Raw genomic sequence first — 20,281 nt, forward strand, 5'->3', positions numbered from 1 at the left:
ATATGGAAAAACAAAAAACCCAGGATAGCCAAAACAATCCTATACAATAAAGGATCTTCTGGAGGCATTACCATCCCTGACTTCAAACTCTATTACAGAGCTACAGTAATGAAAACAGGGTGGTACTGGCATAAAAACAGAGAAGTCGACCAATGGAATCGTATAGAAGACCCGGATTTTACCCCACAAACCTATGAACACCTCATTTTCGATAAAGGAGCTAAAAGTATACAATGGAAGAAAGAAAGCATCTTCAACAAATGGTGCTGGCACAACTGGATGTCAACCTGTAGAAGAATGAAAATAGACCCATATCTATCACCGTGCACAAAACTCAAGTCCAAATGGATTAAAGACCTCATTATCAGCACGAAAACACTGAACCTGATAGAAGAGAAAGTGGGAAATACCCTACAACAGATGGGCACAGGTGATCGCTTCTTAGGTATAACCCCAGAAGCACAGGCATTAAGGGCAACATTGAATAAATGGGACCTACTAAAACTGAGAAGCTTCTGTAAAGCAAAGGACACTGTCACTAAGACACAAAGGGAACCTACTGACTGGGAGAAGATCTTCACCAACCCCGCAACAGACAAAGGTCTGATCTCCAAAATATATAGAGAACTCAAGAAACTAGACTTTAAAATGCTAATTAACCCAATTAAAAAATGGGGCACTGAACTGAACAGAGAATTCTCAACAGAAGAACTTCAAATGGCCAAAAGATATTTAAGGTTGTGCTCAATTTCCTTAGCAATCAGGGAAATGCAAATCAAAACAACTTTGAGATACCATCTTACACCTGTCAGAATGGCTAAAGTCAACAACAACAAGGATAGCCTTTGCTGGAGAGGCTGTGGAGGAAGGGGTACCCTCATCCATTGCTGGTGGGAATGCAATCTTGTGCAACCACTGTGGAAGTCAGTGTTTCGGTTTCTCAGGAAATTTGGGATCAACCTACCCCTGGACCCAGCAATACCACTCTTGGGAATTTACCCAAGAGATGCTCTATCACATGTCAAAAGCATTTGTTCAACTATGTTCATAGCAGCATTGTTTGTAATAGCCAGAACCTGGAAACAACCTAGATGCCCTTCAATGGAAGAATGGATGAAGAAAGTATGGAATATATACACACTAGAGTACTACGCTGCGGTAAAAAACAATGACTTCTCGAATTTTGCATGCAAATGGATGGAAATAGAAAACACTATCCTGAGTGAGGTATCCCAGACCCAAAAAGAAGAACATGGGATGTACTCACTCATAATTGGTTTCTAGCCATAAATAGGGGTCACAGAATCTACAATTGGCGAACCTAAAGAAGCTAAGTAAGAAGGTGAACACAAGGAAAAACATATCGTTATCCTCTTGGATAAGGGAAGTAGACAAAATTGCCGGGGAGAAAAGTGGGATCTTGGGGGTGGGGTGGGAAGGGGGTAAGGGGAGATGGGGTGAGAAAAGGTAGAAGGGAAGGAGGGGGGACTTGGGGAAATAGGAGGATCGGGATAAAGGAAGGTTGGATAGGGGAGCACGGAACCACAATCCTTAGTTAAGGGACCCACTTTAGGGTGGGCAGGAGAATTGACCCTAGAGGGGCTCCCAGGTGCCCAAGCTGAGGTCCCCAGTTAGTTCCTTGGGCAGCAGAGGATAGGGAACCTGAAATGACCCCATCCTAGCGCAATACTGACGAATATCTTGCATATCATCTTAGAACTTTCATCTGGCGAGGGATGGAGATAGAGACAGAGACCCACACTGGAGCACTGGACTGAGCTCCCAAGGTCCCAATGAGGAGCAGAAGGAGGGAGAACATCAGCAAAGAAGTCGGGACCACGAGGGGTGCACCCACCCACTGAGACAGTGGAGCTGATCTACTGGGAGCTCACCAAGGCCAGCTGGACTATTACCAAAAAAAGCATGGGATAAAACTGAACTCTTTGATCATGTCGAACAATGAGGGCTGATGAGACGCCAAGGACAATGGCAAGCAGTTTTGATCCGACGCAATCTGCTGGCTTGGTGGGAGCCTAGCCAGTTTGGATGTTCACCTTCCTAGATATGGACGGAGGGGGGAGGACCTAGGACTTACCACAGGGCAGGGAACCCTGACTGCTCTTTGGACTGGAGAGAGAGGGGGAGAGGAGTGGGGGGAAGGGGAGAGGGGTGGGAGGAGGGGGAGAAGAGTGGGAGGAGAGGGAGAAGAGTGGGAGGAGGGGGAGGGAAAGGGGAGGCTGGGAGGAGGTGGAAATTTGTTTTTTTTTTCTTTATTCTTCTTTTATCAATAAAAAATGTTTAAAAAAAAAAAAAAAAAAGAAAGAAAGAAAAAAAAAGAAAAAAAAGAAAAAAAAAAAAAAAAAAAAAAAAAAAAAAAAAAAAAAAAAAAAAAGAAAAGTGTGTGTGTGTGTGTGTGTGTGTGTGTGTGTGTACCGTTTAAAAAAAGATATTTCCTGGTGCTCTACATATCTATACACATACAGGGACACACACAAAATTTTTATAGTTGTCTTCAAGCCTCCCTTTAGTTAGAGTGTGCCTGCTTTGCAGTCTGTAATATTTCCTAGAAATATCAGGGAAACCACATGAAATACTCATTATATATACATTGCTTCTTAAAATAAACAAAAACTTGATTATGAGGAAAAATCAATACTAAAAAGCGTGTTATTGGGTTTTAAAGTGTATAGATTATATTGTAAACAGAACAAGAGACATGTATTTTTCTATGAGTAATTACTAATCTAAATGTTAGCATCTGTAAAATATGTAGATAATATAGATCTTATGTAAAAATGATATGTGGCTTTTACGTTACGTTTGTTATGAGCTTTGTTTTGTTCTGAGTATATGGCATAAACTATGTTATTTAATTCATTCAGCAGCTCTGAAGCCAGTGTCCAAGTGAACCTAACCAGCTTGCAGAGTCTCTCTACTATAGTGCCTTGAAGTATCGCATAATAGCCCAACTGTGATCATTTTGTTAATAAGTAAATGTGATCAATGTCATATTCTAAGAGTTATCTTTTCTCTGTGTGTGTTTCTCTGTCTCGCTGTTTGTGTGTATGTGTGTGCACATGTGTGTTCTGTCTGTCCATTTGCTTCCGTGTCTGAAAACCTTATGATAGATATCTGATATAAATATTATTCTACCAAAGTACCAGGGAAGCGTCTTATATGTTACCAAAACTAGTATAAATAACTACTATTCTGCTGTTTGGAAGCTATACATTTTTTTCAACTATTACAGTTCATTTCTTCTTTTGAGAATTGAAAATTGTTTTATAAGGATTGATGAAGGGCCATTCATTTTACTGGACTATGTGTTGAGGATGCAAAAGCAAGTAAGAAAAAATGTTAGGTAATTACAGTGTGATATGATGAGCTTCAAATCAGATGCTGTAACAGCAACAGACTCTGCCATGAATTAGGAAGTAAAGTCTCTTAAGCTACAGAAAGGCGCAGACTGTGAAGAAGCATGGTGGTGTATGTCCTAAAGAACAGTTTTGGTGTTTGAGGTGTAAATGGTCTGGGATAGCGAACTAGACAACTGGCTGGAGTTGCAGGAAGCACCAGGTGAAATCTCTCCTAGGTTTTCTGAAGAAAATGAGGTTTTCTGACCATAGTTAGAGAATTACTTTTGTGGGAGGATAGGGGATGGTTTCTTTACTGGGACTACAATGAGAACGTAAAACTCTTCCATACCTTGAGAAGATTCATCTAAATTAACCAAGTGTCTTCAGACCAGGAGGGTGAAGCGACACAGCAGGCCAACAAATAAGTACTGTGCAGCCGGGGTTTGGTGGAGTGCTCACCTAGAGGTTCGGTGGAGTGCTCACCTAGAGGTTTGGTGGAGTGCTCACCTAGAGGTTCGGTGGCAGAGTGCTCACCTAGAGGTTTGGTGGAGTGCTCACCTAGAGGTTCGGTGGCAGAGTGCTCACCTAGAGGTTCGGTGGAGTGCTCACCTAGAGGTTCGGTGGAGTGCTCACCTAGAGGTTCGGTGGAGTGCTCACCTAGAGGTTCGGTGGCAGAGTGCTCACCTAGAGGTTTGGTGGAGTGCTCACCTAGAGGTTCGGTGGAGTGCTCACCTAGAGGTTCGGTGGAGTGCTCACCTAGAGGTTCGGTGGCAGAGTGCTCACCTAGAGGTTTGGTGGAGTGCTCACCTAGAGGTTCGGTGGAGTGCTCACCTAGAGGTTCAGTGGAGTGCTCACCTAGAGGTTCGGTGGAGTGCTCACCTAGAGGTTTGGTGGAGTGCTCACCTAGAGGTTTGGTGGAGTGCTCACCTAGACGCTGCATTTGATCACCACCCCACCCGGAAGGCAGTCAGTGACTCCCAGCGCCGTGCTCCTCTGAGTGTAGTTTATGAAATGCCCTCTTCTTGGCACATTCATTGAGTCCTCCTGTGTGTGCTGTTGAACAGTGGGCTGTATGCAGGTGATGAGGGCTGAGTGAAGGCCACAGCTGCTAAAACTGGTTTTGAAATTTCATATTGTCTTGGCAGAATAAAAAGAAAAAGGTCCCTGTCATCTCCCTCTGCTAGTGTTTTGCCTTTAGTTTTCTTTACATGTCCTACAAGGAGAGAGTTGAAAGTGCCGCCCAGTTTGCAGTTGCGAAGACTCCCACACTTCAGATTTACTTAATAAGACGTGCTTAATTGACACAAAATGTGGCTTTTGAATTCTTCATCCCAAGGAAGGAAGGGAAGGAGAGAGAGGGGGAATGAAAGAGAGTTGGCAGGGCCTGGAGAAATGGCTAAGTGATTCAGAGCACTTTTTGCTCTTGCAGAGAATCCTGGTGGAATTCCAGCATACACGTACACGATGTCTAACTTTCGTCTGTAACAGTTCCGGCAGATACAATGCCCTCTTCTGACCTTTGTGGGCACCAGGCCCATACATGGTGCACAGACATACAGGCTAGCAAATACTCATATGTGTAAAATGAAATAAATATATATATTTATATGAAATAAATAAATATAAAAAATACTTTCCATTTGCAGATTATTTTAATTTGGTTTATTTCAATAAAGTGCTAACCTCCTTCTTCAGTACTTATTGGCTGTATTTGATTTGTATCTAATTCTTAAATCTCTTCATAATTCAAGTTAATCTTCTGTTATGCCATAACAAATAACTTCATATTCAACAAGTGGTGTATAAGATTCTCATGCATAACACTGGCTAGGCACCCTGGAGCAGTCTACAACAGTCAGCGCCCATCAGTGTGGTCTCAGTCAGTCCTTGTGAAAAGTATGCTGGAGCCAGAATATCAGCCACCACATCACATGACTCTGACTGGGAGACGGTACTTCCTTCAACAGTACTCTGTCAATCCTAGTAGATCAGCAACATCAGCAGCAGCTGCGGAGTAGCTAGAATACAGAACTGCACAATGCAGAAATAAAATAGACTAATATAACTTGTATATATCTGATAATATTTCCTTAACGCATATGGGATAAATGTTGATAGAATGCTAGCAGACTGTGGTTTCTGTTACTCCGATGGGAGGTATAAAAAGGTAACGAAAATTAGTAACTTTGTTCCCATGAGCACTACAGGATTAAAACTCAAGATTAAAGAATACACATTGTTTTCAAATACAAATTAACCATTGATAAAAATTAGTGCTAGGGCAGGGCAGTGGTGTTGCACACCTTTAATCCCATCACTTGGGAGACAGAGGAAGGCGGATCTGTCTGAGTTCAGAGCAAGTTCCAGAACAGATTCCAAAGCTGCATAGAGAGAAACCCTGTCTCGAAAAACTAGTGCTAGAAATGTAGCTTCATGCTAGACATTTTATCAAGCATTCTCAAAGCCCCTGGATTGTATCCCTAGCATGATAAACACTTACAAAATTAACCTTATATTAGCTAATAATTCAAATCCATATACATCAGAATTACCATATACACTAATTCTCTCATAGAATAAATTAAATTGGATTTCAGAATCAGCAACACAAGATAATGTTTTTTTTTTCGTAACAAATTTTAAGCCATTCTAAGTATCTCTTGAGTTTTCAGATGTACACAACTCCTACTGAGATAAAATATATTTTAAATTCTATGTTTATAAATTCAATTTTGTAGAATGGTCCACAAAGATATCATTCTGTGTCTGCATATACTTGGGAAGCTGATATAGGCAAATCATTTTAGATCATTTGGACAACCAAAGATTCTTGTCTCCAATTAATTAATTGATTAATTTGAAGTAAAGAAAAACATCTTATCTACCTTGGGCCAGGGTTCTGTACCTGGACAGGATCACCGTGTGATGCTCATAGATGAAGTAGGATATCTACTGCCCTAAATTTAGTCAACAAATGAATCCCACTTAAAACTTCAACTAAGAAACTAGAGGGTGTAAAAATAGCCTGGTTAGTGCTGAGATGCAGAAACCAAAGCGGTGTCCTTTAATACAGAAGTGATAGCCTGTGCATCTGGTTGGGAGGACATCGTCACTGCCACAGCCCAAGACAGTTACCACTGTGATCCTCATTTTATTGTTCTCCTGATTCTGTTGTTACATTATGATTTTATAAAGTAATTTCCGCGTTTGAACTCCATAACATAGTGTTGAAATAAAAGAGAAACTTTGAAAGAGTAATCTTTCCATTTCCCAATTAAGGATTTCTCCTGTTTGATATATTTATCTATAAAATATGTAGATTTAAATATCTTTTATCATTAAAACAACTTAATGGATGCTAAAAGCCTGTGTGCTTTTATATATAGTGTTTTTTTAATGAAGTACATTTTCTTGCTGGCAAAAAAGTTGCCTATAATAGAAATGCTTTTAAATTTGCTTATATATTTCTTATTTATTGTCAACATAAAAATGTTCTTGGTTAATTCTGTCCATGATCAACAACTTGTTTGTATTCAATTCTTTTTGGGACTGAATTTAATTGCCTCAGTCATGACTAATTTTTTTTTCAGAAATACAAACCTTTCTTTCCTTGTTTTTGTTATCATAAATGACCACTGTTATTTTTAATTCAGCTATCATATGAAACAATAGAACATGCCTTTTCAAAATAAACCAGTTAAGATTATGTATTGATCCACTTTACTGTTCACCCTAGAGATTTAGCAAACTCATTCCCCATTGTGTGCCTAGTTCTCACACACCTACAGGAGTAGAGATTTCAGATCATTCCCCATTGTGTGTCTAGTTCTCACACACCTACAGGAGTAGAGATTTCAGATCATTCCCCATTGTGTGTCTAGTTCTCACACACCTACAGGAGTAGAGATTTCAGATCATTCCCCATTGTGTGTCTAGTTCTCACACACCTACAGGAGTAGGGATTTCAGATCATTCTCCATGGTGTGTCTAGTTCTCACACCTACAGGAGTGGGGATTTCAGATCATTCCCCATTGTGTGTCTAGTTCTCACACCTACAGGAGTGGGGATTTCAGATCATTCCCAAACCAGCTCTCACCTCCAGCGTGCTATTTTCTGTCACCTAACAAGATTGTATTCTTTGTTCGTTTGTTTTTGTAGTGTTCTTGATGATAACAGAGTCATTCCAAGTGGTACAGTCAGGATACAATTCTTCTATCAAGGTGTCATGTATAAAATATGGTGTATAAAAAGTGCATTAAAATGTACTTTTAGTAAGATTAAATTAGAGCAGACTAGAGCTCTGCTGGGAACAATCTGTGGCCTTGGCAGTGGAGAGCTGTAATCTCTCAGAAGTATTAGCATTTTTGGAATAGATATGTGTTACAGCACTGAAATTCAGCCATTGTTCTGACTTAAAAGATGATTTTCTCAAGTTAAGGCAACAAAAATTGTGGCATACTCTTAAATACTGAACATTGAATATTTCTATAAAAAGTCATCTTTAAAATATTGATCAATAGTATAACCTTTCACCACAGATTTCTTCCTTTTGTATCTATTTTTGGATTCATTTGTCTGTGTCAAGTTGTCTTCATAATTAAACTTTACCAACAAGTAAATGAAAACAAATTAGATTTGTCATTTCTGTGAAGTTTTTAAAAGTCACTAATAAAAATAGCAGCAGACATACTTTTGATGAATAATTCACTCATTGATTGAGTAGAAAGCCTTAAGGAAATTATTCCATCTCAGAAATTTGTTGAGGATTATACAAAAATCACTGTATTGGGGCTGGAGAGGTGGCTCAGAGGTTAAGAGCATTGCCTGCTCTTCCAAAGGTCCTGAGTTCAATTCCCAGCAACCACATGGTGGCTCACAACCATCCGGAATGAGGTCTGGTGCCCTCTTCTGGCCTGCAGGCATGCACACAGACAGAATATTGTATACTAAATAAATAAATATTTTTTAAAAATTAATAAAAAAAATCACTGTATCTGAAGTTGCTTAGGACTCAATGGCACCTAGCAGGCCTGCCTGTGTTTCTGTTTCCTTTTGGATATTGAAGCTATGAAAAAAATATATAATTTTTCAAAGAGGCTACCTTTTTGGTTATAGAAAAACATAAAGTTTAAGAAAATATATGTCACATAACTGTTGTTGTAACTGGCTGGCAGGATGGCTCAGGAGCCTGAAGGCCCAAGTGCTGGCCCAGAGCCCAGGAGCGATGGGAGGGAACCAGTTCAGAGTTGCCATATGACGGCCACGGGTGCCGCCGTGACAATGCCATGCATTCCTGCCATGTGTAGACAGAAAATAACAAAAATAGTTTGAAGTGTGTTAAGGTTTTTTTCTTATTCTTTATTTCTAAACATGTTGTTAATTATTGCTCCTGTGCTTTATTCCTCATTTATAATGACAGCTTACCAGTAGTTACTTACCTTTTAAACATGGATTTATGGGGTGCTGGAGTTACTAAAAAGAAGACGCATTAGCAATCTCTTCTTAGGATCTGGGATAAGATTCTTTTCCAAGCTAGTAGTTGCATAGCTCCAATTCCAGTTTTCTAAAATACTGAAACATTTTTCACGGAGTAGGGTTGTGCTGGTGGCCAACTGACTCTAGACAAACGGCAAGGGGCTGGGTTTCCAAAGGCAAAGAGACACGGATGATGAAGCCATTCTCAGTCTCCGTACCGGCCTCTGCACAAAATAAATAAATAAATAAATAAATAAATAAATAAATAAATAAATAATCTGCCTTTTCCAAGGTATCACAGAAGTAGATACATATTGTCACTATTAAATTGTTTTCAATTTCTTAACTTGTTTTTATATTTTAGTAGATGACAGTTACTATGGTTAAACAGTTTTTTTCATTTTCTCAAATAGAAGCTTTGTAGAAAGAGTCATAAAAAGATAGATAAATGGTCAGGAAGCAATAGGACATCACACATTTGAAAAAATAAGACAGTATCATCTATCAACATGAATACAGATGAATATCTTAACCAGTAGCTGGTTTGTTTTTATGCCATCCTTGAAACTGGAGTACTCGTGGATTCCAGCAGATGCACTCGGGAGAAAAACTCCCGTCCTGTGTAGCAGTGGAGATACACAGCCCTCGGATGCAGTGGCCAAGCACACCTGTGGGCTTCCTAGGTCACACGGAGCAGGTCCGTGGATGTCTGTTTCTAATGAGTGGCAGAAAATTCTCCTAAAAAAGACAGAGGGAAAGAGGTACCTGCAGCCGATCTTTATGGGCTTTAAAACCTACTTCAGGTTATAAGAAGTAAGAAGCAGTCCAAAAAACTGTGACACAGGATAAAACAGTAAAAGAAAAGGCTCTTCTTAGGAAGCATTTCGAAGTACACGGAAGGGAATTTGCCGAGAAAACAAACATCTCCAATCAGGGAACGTTATGTTTCCACACCGGTGCTTTTCAGAAACAGAAAGTAATTATAATTCTGTAGTTCATTTTTAACATATCACCAAAATTCACAGTTTTGAACATTTTTGTTTTGTTGTTTAGCAAATTCATTCAATATTTTCTTTTCTGTACTTGGAGGGAGCTGGTATTCCAACCAGCATTTTAAACATGCAAAGCCAGTAGCTGAGTACTTTGTGAAAACCGTAATGGATTTGACATAGCTAGTGAGGTTTGGGCTATCTACCGATGCTTCTGAGTTTCTCCATCGATGCACAGACACCCTGTCAGGACAGACGTGATTGCAGTCACCTGCCTTAACCCTTAATGTGAAACTTGACAGGAAACGGACAGCTGAGTATGCCCCATTTCTGCCTTTACCATTATCTCTTTCATAAGCAGATCGCGAGCAAACTAGTGCCTGCACTTGGCATTTGCTTACATACAGCCCCGACAGCGAAGGTACTTTTAGAGATAGGAATTATTGAAGAACAACAAAGTGCTTCAGAACTGTACTGAATAGAGTAGTGACTGATCCTTTAGCGTTAGATGAAATATGCCCTTCTGGAAAATGAGGAAGAACATCTCAAGATTGAGGATTTTTTTTTCACCAGACACAAATACTCACAGGAGTTAGCAATACCTTTAAGGAGAAACTGTAGGTATGGTTTATAATGCCATTATCAGTGTGTGAAATGAGTAAGCTTGTGCTAATCGTTCTCACAAAGGAAACTGCCCCGGTTCTCTCTCTCTATCTGTGTGTCTCTCTCTCTGTGTGTATGTGTTTAAGTAAAATATACTTAGATAAAAGCTTCTCCATAATCAGTAGCATGCATAAAGCAATTAATTGTTGTCTAATTTTGTTTGCTGTTTGCTTCCAGACTAGTAAATTGGTAGGAAGTCATGTGTAAAGAACATTAAGCTAGAATTTACAGGTTCAGTTTGTATTTTGATCACTCTGACCTTAGACAAATTATTTTTCTTGGGCCTATTTGTTCAATAAAAATCATTTGTGCAAATGATAACTGATGTGGAAACATTCAGACTTAGAATTCCTTGGGAATGACAGCTGTTAGTTTATGTCTGTCTCTTACATTGATGTTCTAAAATACACAACAGCATTTAAACTGAATAAACATGAGCCATTCATAGTAGATGCGCTAAGAAAGAATTAAATATCGAGAAATTTTCTCAAATGTATTTTGAAGACTAATGAAGCTGTGCTGGCTAGTTTTATGTCAGCTTGACACAGCATATAGTCATCTGAGAGGAGGGAACCTCAGTTGAGAAAATGTCTCTGTAAGATCAGGCTGTAGGCCATTTTGTTAATTAGTGATTGATAAAAGAGGGCCCAGCCCACTGCAGGTACTGCCACCACGTGCACCTGGGGTGCTAGTGGTCCTGGATTCTATGAGAACAGGCTGACCAAGCCATGGGAAGCAAGCCAATAAGCAGCGCATCCCACCATGGCCTCTGCATCAGCTCCTGCCTTCAGGTTCCTGCCATCTGAGTTCCTCTCCTGACTTCCTTCAATAGTGGACTATAATGTTGAAGTGTAAGCAACTTGCTTTTGGCCATGGTGCTTGCAGCAATAGAAACCCTAATTAAGACATCTGTAAGATCTAAACATATGTCAAAGGATGGCATAGATGCTTCTGGGTTTCTGTGATGATCGCCCTAACGTGTTATTCTGTCTCGAAATATTTTTCTGCGGCAGTTATCTGTGAGTGCATATGATAATTTTCTTTCTGGGTCTGGGTTACCTCATTCAATGTGATGTTTTCTAGCTCCATCCATTTGCCTGCAAATTTCAAGATGTCATTATTATTTGTGGAAAATGTGGTACATTTACTTTATAATTCCTGATTCTTCTATAATACCCTCACTCATTTTATTTGAATTGACATGGTTTCTAACAAGCAGTCATTCGTCTCTTTGCATAAAAGTTCACTTAGAAGGGTTAAAGTGTAACTGTGAGTGGATAACTGGGGCTTGGTCAGGGTGCAGCGCTAGTTTCTGCCTTGTAATTCCACACTCTTATTTCAATATCCTCAGAGAATATGACCTCCGTGGTTTCTGTCTGGAGTAATTTGAAGAGTTCAACTAGACACCAACCTAGCTTTTTCCTTCTTTGTAGATAATCTTCTTCTCCCAGGCATTCTTGGATGCTACTTGGTATTTTTTAATATTCTATATTTCATAATTTTATAACAACTTTTTAAAATCTAGTTTTAATTTTCCTTCTTTCACAAGCTGACCATTGTTTGTGCCTTTCAGGAGTTCTGGAGAAATCTGTAGTCTTTTATTCCCCATATCCTCTTTGCTTTTAGAAAGAACTCCTCTTAATAAACACAAAGGTTTCTTCTGTGCCTCTGACTCCATGCCTTGAAAAGCACATCTAATGATGTCGAGCTTCAGCTTCTCACCTGTAACATGAGGATGGCAGTACGGTAAACATCCAGAGCTGTGTTGATAATCAAGTGAAACATGCGCAAATACGTGAGCACAGGCACATGGTGAGCATTCGGTAAACATGAGCTTAATCGTGGTGATAATACGTGAGCACAGCCACGTGGTGAGCATTCGGTAAACATGAGCTTTAATCGTGATGATAATACGTGAGCACAGCCACGTGGTGAGCATTCGGTAAACATGAGCTTTAATCGTGGTGATAATACGTGAGCACAGGCACATGGTGAGCATTCCGTAAACATGAGCTTTAATCGTGGTGATAATACGTGAGCACAGGCACATGGTGAGCATTCGGTAAACATGAGCTTAATCGTGGTGATAATACGTGAGCACAGCCACGTGGTGAGCATTCGGTAAACATGAGCTTTAATCGTGGTGATAATACGTGAGCACAGCCACGTGGTGAGCATTCGGTAAACATGAGCTTTAATCGTGGTGATAATACGTGAGCACAGGCACATGGTGAGCATTCGGAAACATGAGCTTTAATCGTGGTGATAATACGAGAGCACAGGTACATGGTGAGCATTCGGAAACATGAGCTTTAATCGTGGTGATAATACATGAGCACAGCCACGTGGTGAGCATTCGGTAAACATGAGCTTTAATCGTGGTGATAATACGTGAGCACAGGCACATGGTGAGCATTCGGTAAACATGAGCTTTAATCGTGGTGATAATACGTGAGCACAGGCACATGGTGAGCATTCGGTAAACATGAGCTTTAATCGTGGTGATAATACGAGAGCACAGGTACATGGTGAGCATTCGGTAAACATGAGCTTTAATCGTGATGATAATACGTGAGCACAGCCACGTGGTGAGCATTCGGTAAACATGAGCTTTAATCGTGATGATAATACGTGAGCACAGGTACATGGTGAGCATTCGGTAAACATGAGCTTTAATCGTGATGATAATTCTGCCTCTTGGATGTCTAAATTCTGTTCTTCCCACTACATTCAGGGAATTTTTATAGATAAAATCTAATGTACTCATTTAGTCTTCAACTGTGTTCGTTCCACTCTTGAGTCCACGGTGAGTTTTGTTTTCATGATCAAAATGTAATTTCTAAGATACAGTTGGTATTATCTCAGACTCTAAGGATGCTATCTATTTACTCTGATTCCAGAACATTTTCTTTATTAACTCTGATTGCAAGACTTTATTATTGTAGAATATTGTTGTTTATATTGCTCTTGTTTTCTCTGTTTCATGGGACTGATTTTTCTCAAATATGTGGTGATTCTAGGTTGGCTGTTCATCATTCTGTTTCACGGCCCCCATAATCCTGACATTTCACCTCATTATAACCTGTCTTCATTTTTTTCCTGTCAGTGGCAAGATGTGTTGTTGATAAGGACAAACCAGTAGCTTATCATTCCTTTTAAGGGTCAGTAATAGCCAGCGCTTGCCTCACAGGCCCCAGCACCTCTGCACTCACTGTTTTTGCCTGTGGGCAAATACTGCCTGTATCCTTATACACATACAGGGGAGGTACCATTGCTCAGCTGTTCCGGTCATAATTTCCATCTTGACATTTGCCCCAGGCCTGACTAGTGTGATTGGTATCCACTGACTAAAACCTCCCTAAAACTTCTTCATAGTGTTCTGAATATGATCAACTGTGATATCCTCATCATTTTTCTTTGTATCTCTTCCCATCTCTTTCCATTTGTTTTGTTTTAAGAACTCAACATTTCTGGTAAATTCGTGGTGGTACAATATCAAAGATTTAACTACATATGCAAAAGAACTTCTAGATGAAGATTAATAGACTTTCGGAAGATTTTTCTCTAGAAATATCATTGTGGCTCTTTATGGAAGTATGTTTAGTTGGTACCCCATCAATCTTTTCTGATTCTTGACGTTATTTATTTTTTCCCACAAGGTATATGAAATACCTCTTAAAATCATTTAAAATACAACCTATGCAAACCATTTTAATGATCTAAAAAGTCATAGTACTAATGAAATTTTATAAAATTAGTAAGGATAAGAATAAACTCTGATACTTGCTGTGGGCAATACATACTATTAATAAATAATGCCCTGTCGTGTTCCCCCTATACTGTTACCTCTTCTGCTCCTCTGCTCCCTGTCATGCCAGTAAAACAGCCTCCGATGAGTTCTGTTCTAAAATATTTTATTTCTGGAGGAACAGCACAGTATCTATATTTCAAAGTCCTTTTTGTTTCCTTTGTTTTAGAGCCATTCACTGAACACCTACTCTGTGACAATGAGACAGTGAGACTGCTGCCCAACAGCACGTGCGTGCTCCGTGCTTGTGTCATACGGGATACAAGTCATAAAGAGAATACTGCCCTTCACAGAAATCAGTAATGCGGATTCATTCTTTAGGGCCGCATTTCAACCAGTAGTTGGGGAAAGAAACTGGCAATTACAAAATCATTTTCACTCCCCTCCGTCCTTGCTTTTAGATCGTCATGACTTTGGCAGTGAGCTGACATATGACAAGAAGTTCCTTGCCAGACAGATTTGAAGGTTGTTGATAGGGACGGTTTCACAGAAGAGGATGGTATTTAGCTAAAACTTCCAGCTACAATTTTCTCAGCAAGAAAACAAAATGTGCACCCTAGCAAGAACAAAGATATAGTGTAACAAAAGGCTCAAGAAGGCCAGATGGCAGATCCCTGATAAGGAGGGAGGACCCTGAAGGGCTTCAAGTGGCATGCTTTGAGGACTTGGGTTCAATGTCTCTCGCGGTATTTACCTATGGTATTTTTATAGAAATCTATACATGCACATGCTTTAACATGGTTCCTCTGAGGTACTTTTACCATTTGCTCAACATTTATTGAGTTTCTGTGTTCTTTAGAGGCAGTGCTTCTGGGGATGTAGAGCAGTCAATGTATTCTTTGCGCTTGTGGTCATGTGCAGGGCGCACTGGAAGGAAGGGGATTAGAAGAGCAGAATACAGTAGGAACATGAGAGCAAAGATGATCTGAGGTGACTGTTGAACATGGACAGGAGTAAGGGAGTTCTAGAGATAATCTCACAGACCTGGTGATCAGATATGAGCATAGAGCTTGAGGGAAGTGTCAGAACGCTGGCAGAGTGACAGGTTAGATGATTGGCTAAAAAGAGAGGGAGGGATATACGAAGCGAAGAGAACTTAGGAAACATTGTGGGAAAGATTGTCAGTTCAACCACGAGCACAATTTTGAAATATCTGATGGGTAGTTCTAATGCTTAGGAAAGGGACCATGGGTGAGTATATCCGTGAACGGGTTTCAGGTAACAACGTGAGACTTCCATATCCTACCCCAACAGAAGGTGAAGAAGGAAGAGAGCAGCCAAAACATGAGAGCATCAGAGTACTTTGAAAAGCTATAGCCATTTATTTGCGATGCTAGGAATACTACTGATGGTCTCACACATAATAGATAATTCTTTTATCACTGAGCTGTTTCAGCAGCCAATTTTACAAATCAGAGAAACTATAACTAAACTATAAAAGAATTTTCATTTTTCGTGACCATTGCAAATTGGGGGTAAGGCAGCTGTTGAAAACGTGATGGCAGTACCGATGCTGGAAGAAAAGTAAGCACTGTGTAGCGTCCGTGAGACTTGAGTGTATTTGTAGTTAAGGATAGAGGAGAGAGCATCTGATGCCCAAAGGCTACGAAAAGGATAGGCTTTAAAGCAAAAGTGAGTGGGTTTATTTTATTTTATTTTTTTAAAGATTTATTTATTTATTATGTACACAGTGTTCAGCCTCCATGTATGCCCCCAGGCCAGAAGAGGGCACCAGATGGTTGTGAGCCACCATGTGGTTGCTGGGAATTGAACTTAGGACCTCTCGAAGAGCAGTCAGTGCTCTTAACCTCTGAGCCATCTCTACAGCCCATGGGTTTATTTTATTAACCAAGGCAAAATGTTAGTAAACTTGATTGATGTAAAAATTTGAAGGTAAATATAAGTAGAGCTGAGGAAATACCAGGGTCTCAGGGATGTTGGTAGATTATTGTCATTTGTAGTGAAGAAACTATAATAAGTTGCAAGTAGTAAGAATAGACACCACCTATGGCTTTACTGGATGAAGAGGTGCTACCTACCTATAAGGATGCAAGCTTCTAAATCATTAGGTTTGGGCACAACCAGTAACCTTATATACTGTTTTGTAGGGAGACCCTTCTGAATAAATAGAAAATGGCCAGAAGTATGAGTAACTGTCTGTTAAAACAAATGAATGAGGGACATGATGGTGTTTATAAGCATGGAATGGAAATAGTTGTATTGTTATCCAAAATCTTGGCTCTTGTACATCTATAACTAAATACCATAGGCTGTGTAATGTATGAAGAATAAAAGTTTATTTAGCTCATAATCCTGGAAGGTACAAGCTCAAAGGACTACATCTTTTGAGGCTTTCTTGCTGGTAGAGACAGTGCGGAGTCCAAAGGCATTGCATGTCAAGCAACTCAGGACAAGAGAGGTATATAAAAAAGACCTGGCTTTTATGAGAGGTTCATCCATGAGATTAATTTGTGAATCCAATCAAGAAGACCGCACTCACGACCTACTCTCGTCTTAGAGATCCTGTGATCCTACTTCTAAAACCTCACAGTGGGAATTAGATACAAAGTGAATTTTGTTGGGGTCATTCAAGCCATAACTTCCAGGTTGAATATTCAAGAAGCAAAGCCTGGAAAATTGGGGAGCACCAAAGAATTGATGACTATATAGAAGATTGGACAAGAAAAGTAGTCTATAAGTAATCGACACGTTTTAGAGTCGATGGTACTGCAGAGGCCAAAGAAGATGGTAAATCACAGGAGTGGTTCTGCTTGTGCTCCTTAGTGTCAAATTGTGTGGCACATCTAGCTGTGTTCAGGGGCTTCATCTATAAAATGGAATTTCTACCTTTGGACAACACAGGTGTTTCAGGTGAATCAAATGAATGACTAGAGGAGTTTGGCTTCTTTCCACATTTACATTATAATAGCATTGGGAGAGAACCATTTATTCCACACTTCCTGTAATCAAAGAGGAGTTTATCCCAATGGTTTACTTTAAATGTATATTCTCTCTAAGTGGATTCATTCATATTCCTTGTGGAGGACATGGAGATCACTGACAAAATTTTCAGATGTGTACTTTTAAGATTATCCATGTTAACTGGAGTTACAGGCGGTTATGAGCTGCCATGTGGGTGCTGGGAAAGGAACCCAGGTCCTCTGTAAGAGCAGAATGCTCCTAACTGCTGAGCCTACTCTCCAGCCCCCTAACTAAACTTTTTAAAATTAAGCCAGGCTCTGTCCAGGAGCTTAAAATAACCTAACAAATACTAAGAAAAAAAAGATTATCTATGTTATTTTAATAAAATTCACAGGGTTATTTATTTACATGCATACACAAATACTTGATAGTCTTGATTGGCAGTATGAAGATGAATTACATAAAGTATTTAACTACAGCACCAGAGCCATTTTCAGTTTTTTTTTTAAAAAAAACATACAAAACGATATTTCAATGAATTGTTCATGTATAGCAACAAATCAGTAAGAAAGGACAAACCAGCATAGTCAAATAGATAAATCAGATTTAGGCAGGCTACTTTATTGAATTTAAATTGTGCCCGGTTGGCCCAAGAGTTCTATATAAGCAATCCATCTTACGTTGTTAATGGAGGCTCTTGAAATGCACCTGATGTTTGCATTATTAAATTTCAGTCTAATGAGCTCTGCTAATACATATTGAAGATGGTTGTAAGGAGGAGAATGGGAATCTGAGCGGGATAATTTGAAAGAAACATAAGCCGAGCATTTTACATGACTCAAGGGGTATATCTACAATTACACATATAACCAAAATTGAATTTAAATGGAATTTCTATTATCCTTGTCCTTCTACCAGGGTGAATAAAGTGTAAATGAAGTAAAAGTCTTTAGAGTTACTGCTGGTTTGTTTTTATTATCTAATTTGCTAGATTTTTGCAATGATGTAAAATGACATAAAGTTTTAATGTTTCATGATTTAAACACAGTCTAAGGATATATAAAACCTTATAAATGGAAACAGATGTCCATGTCATTAGATATAGCACTTCATAACACCATTATGTGAGCTTTATACCTTAAGAAAAAGTCTCAGTGTTGATGGTGAAGAAAACCAAGCTTGAAGAAAAATTATTTTTTTATGATACATGAATTTCTTTAAATTCCTTCTTTAGGCCAGATTTTATAGGTCTAAAGATATGTTAATTTTGCATAGGAAATGTTTTTGCAGCAACAACTGCAGTATATTTTTAAAATCAGAGCTTCTAGTTGCTATTACCATTATGATAAAGGCTGATCCAAAGTTTAATGCTGGCATAGTCTGATTCTTTTTCTTTTGACGAGGCAATACTTTTTTAACTTAATATTTCATCAACTCTAATGCTGTTAGAGACTTATTTTCGCTTAGTTCACTCATCAGGCAGTAAGACGGCAATAAAGGAGAATCGCTCCTTTGAGACGTTAATGCTTCGGAATAAATGATGTGCTAGAACAGAAATTTAATTAATTTACAGAGTATATTGATAGTCCCTTGTTACTGTGCTGTATATTTTTAATCTTCTTTAACATCTGTAGTAAAGTGTTTGAAAAACCCCTGCAGTTGAGCAACTAGTAGATAATTAAGTAATAAGGGAAGAGGTTCTAGAGAGAAAAAAGATCCTTTTTAGCAAATGCTGTCATAACATGAATAAAACTCTATTATGATGTGCATGAGGAAGAGAGAGAGAGAAGTTCCACCTAATCTGATATTGCAACACTGATACTGCAAGTTTCTTAAAGATCGAATTTGAATCCTCCAGACTTTAATGCAAATATGTTCCACTGGTCAATCAGCTGGCTTTTAATAACCAACTGTTTTCCCAATTCGTATGCCATGCTTTAGCCTCACATTGCTCATCTTCATTTTCTTTTGGTACAGAGGGTATCTTGAACTAAGACTCAAGAATTATAAGTAAATACTCTATATATAAATTCTGAATGAAGAATACAAATGTGTAGCTCTAAATCTTAATTGCCATATTTCTTTTGAAAACTTGAAATAAATATTAAATTTCTGTTTCCTTTCCCCACTATTCTCATTTACAAGGTATGCATAAAATAAATGCAGACATTTTCTTGTTTTCTTACAGCAAAAGCTGATGAAGCACTAAAAGCTAAAGAAAGGAATGAAGAAGAAGCAAAGAGAAGAAAAGAGGAAGGTAAAAATAAATGATTCTTTAGCCCCCTACGGAGTAACAGTTTGGCACAGTGCTTATATTCTCTGGATAGGCCATAGAATATGGTCTAATGCCTTCACGGGGCTTCATGCCATCTCGTGATCTTAAACTATTACAGCATTATACTATGGTCATTGCCTGGCACAAAGGTTTGCTAGCATAGATTAGTTTAAAAGCCTCCTGTGGGGACAGTGAGGTGGCTCAGTGGCAGAGACCACTTTCCCCATGACTGACCACCCTAGCACTATCTGAACTCCTGAAAACTGGCCTCTGACTGTCACATCAGCACTGTGGAAAGCATGCTCACACACAGACTCTTACACAAACACTAAGAGCACATTATGAACCCTTCAGTTTCTCAAAGCTCACAAGAGGAGCTGTGTTCTGAGAAGTGGAAAGACTGACAATGTACGGAGTGCAGATTTTGGCTTTGTATGTTATTGAGTAAATTAGAAAGTTGAAATTTTAGTCTAATCCATACACATCTTTTACTATAACAACCCGTACCCCAAAAATGTGTTTTTCATCTCTGGTTAGCATCTGAGATCCAGCAAAACCATAAATGTTTGAGTTTGGAAGTTTAAAATGCTAACAGCGTCAACCTGTAGGAAAGGTCTATAGGCTTTGGTGCAGAACTCTACAAAGACATGTATTCAAACAAATCCACATATATAAGTATTATGTATATTATTCTTGCCTGATTTGACCTGAAGAAATCCTGATTGTCTGCTCTTATCTGTAATCAACTAACATTATAACACACTGAGCAAATGAACCCTGGTCGCAGAAACC

At 39.1% G+C, this 20,281-nt stretch overlaps 1 protein-coding gene across 1 annotated transcript in view; it reads left to right on the forward strand.

Annotated features, from left to right (window-relative positions):
* The window catches only part of Rsrc1 (arginine and serine rich coiled-coil 1), a 290,661-nt gene that overhangs the window by 218,685 nt on the left and 51,695 nt on the right, over positions 1-20,281 (forward strand). Inside the window, exon 12 of the mRNA XM_075950688.1 lies at positions 19,403-19,471. Within this exon, the coding sequence (XP_075806803.1) occupies positions 19,403-19,471 (69 nt within the window). The remainder of the gene's footprint in view (positions 1-19,402; positions 19,472-20,281) is intronic.

The sequence above is a fragment of the Microtus pennsylvanicus genome, chromosome 16, assembly GCF_037038515.1.
Source record: "Microtus pennsylvanicus isolate mMicPen1 chromosome 16, mMicPen1.hap1, whole genome shotgun sequence".
NCBI lineage: Eukaryota > Metazoa > Chordata > Mammalia > Rodentia > Cricetidae > Microtus > Microtus pennsylvanicus.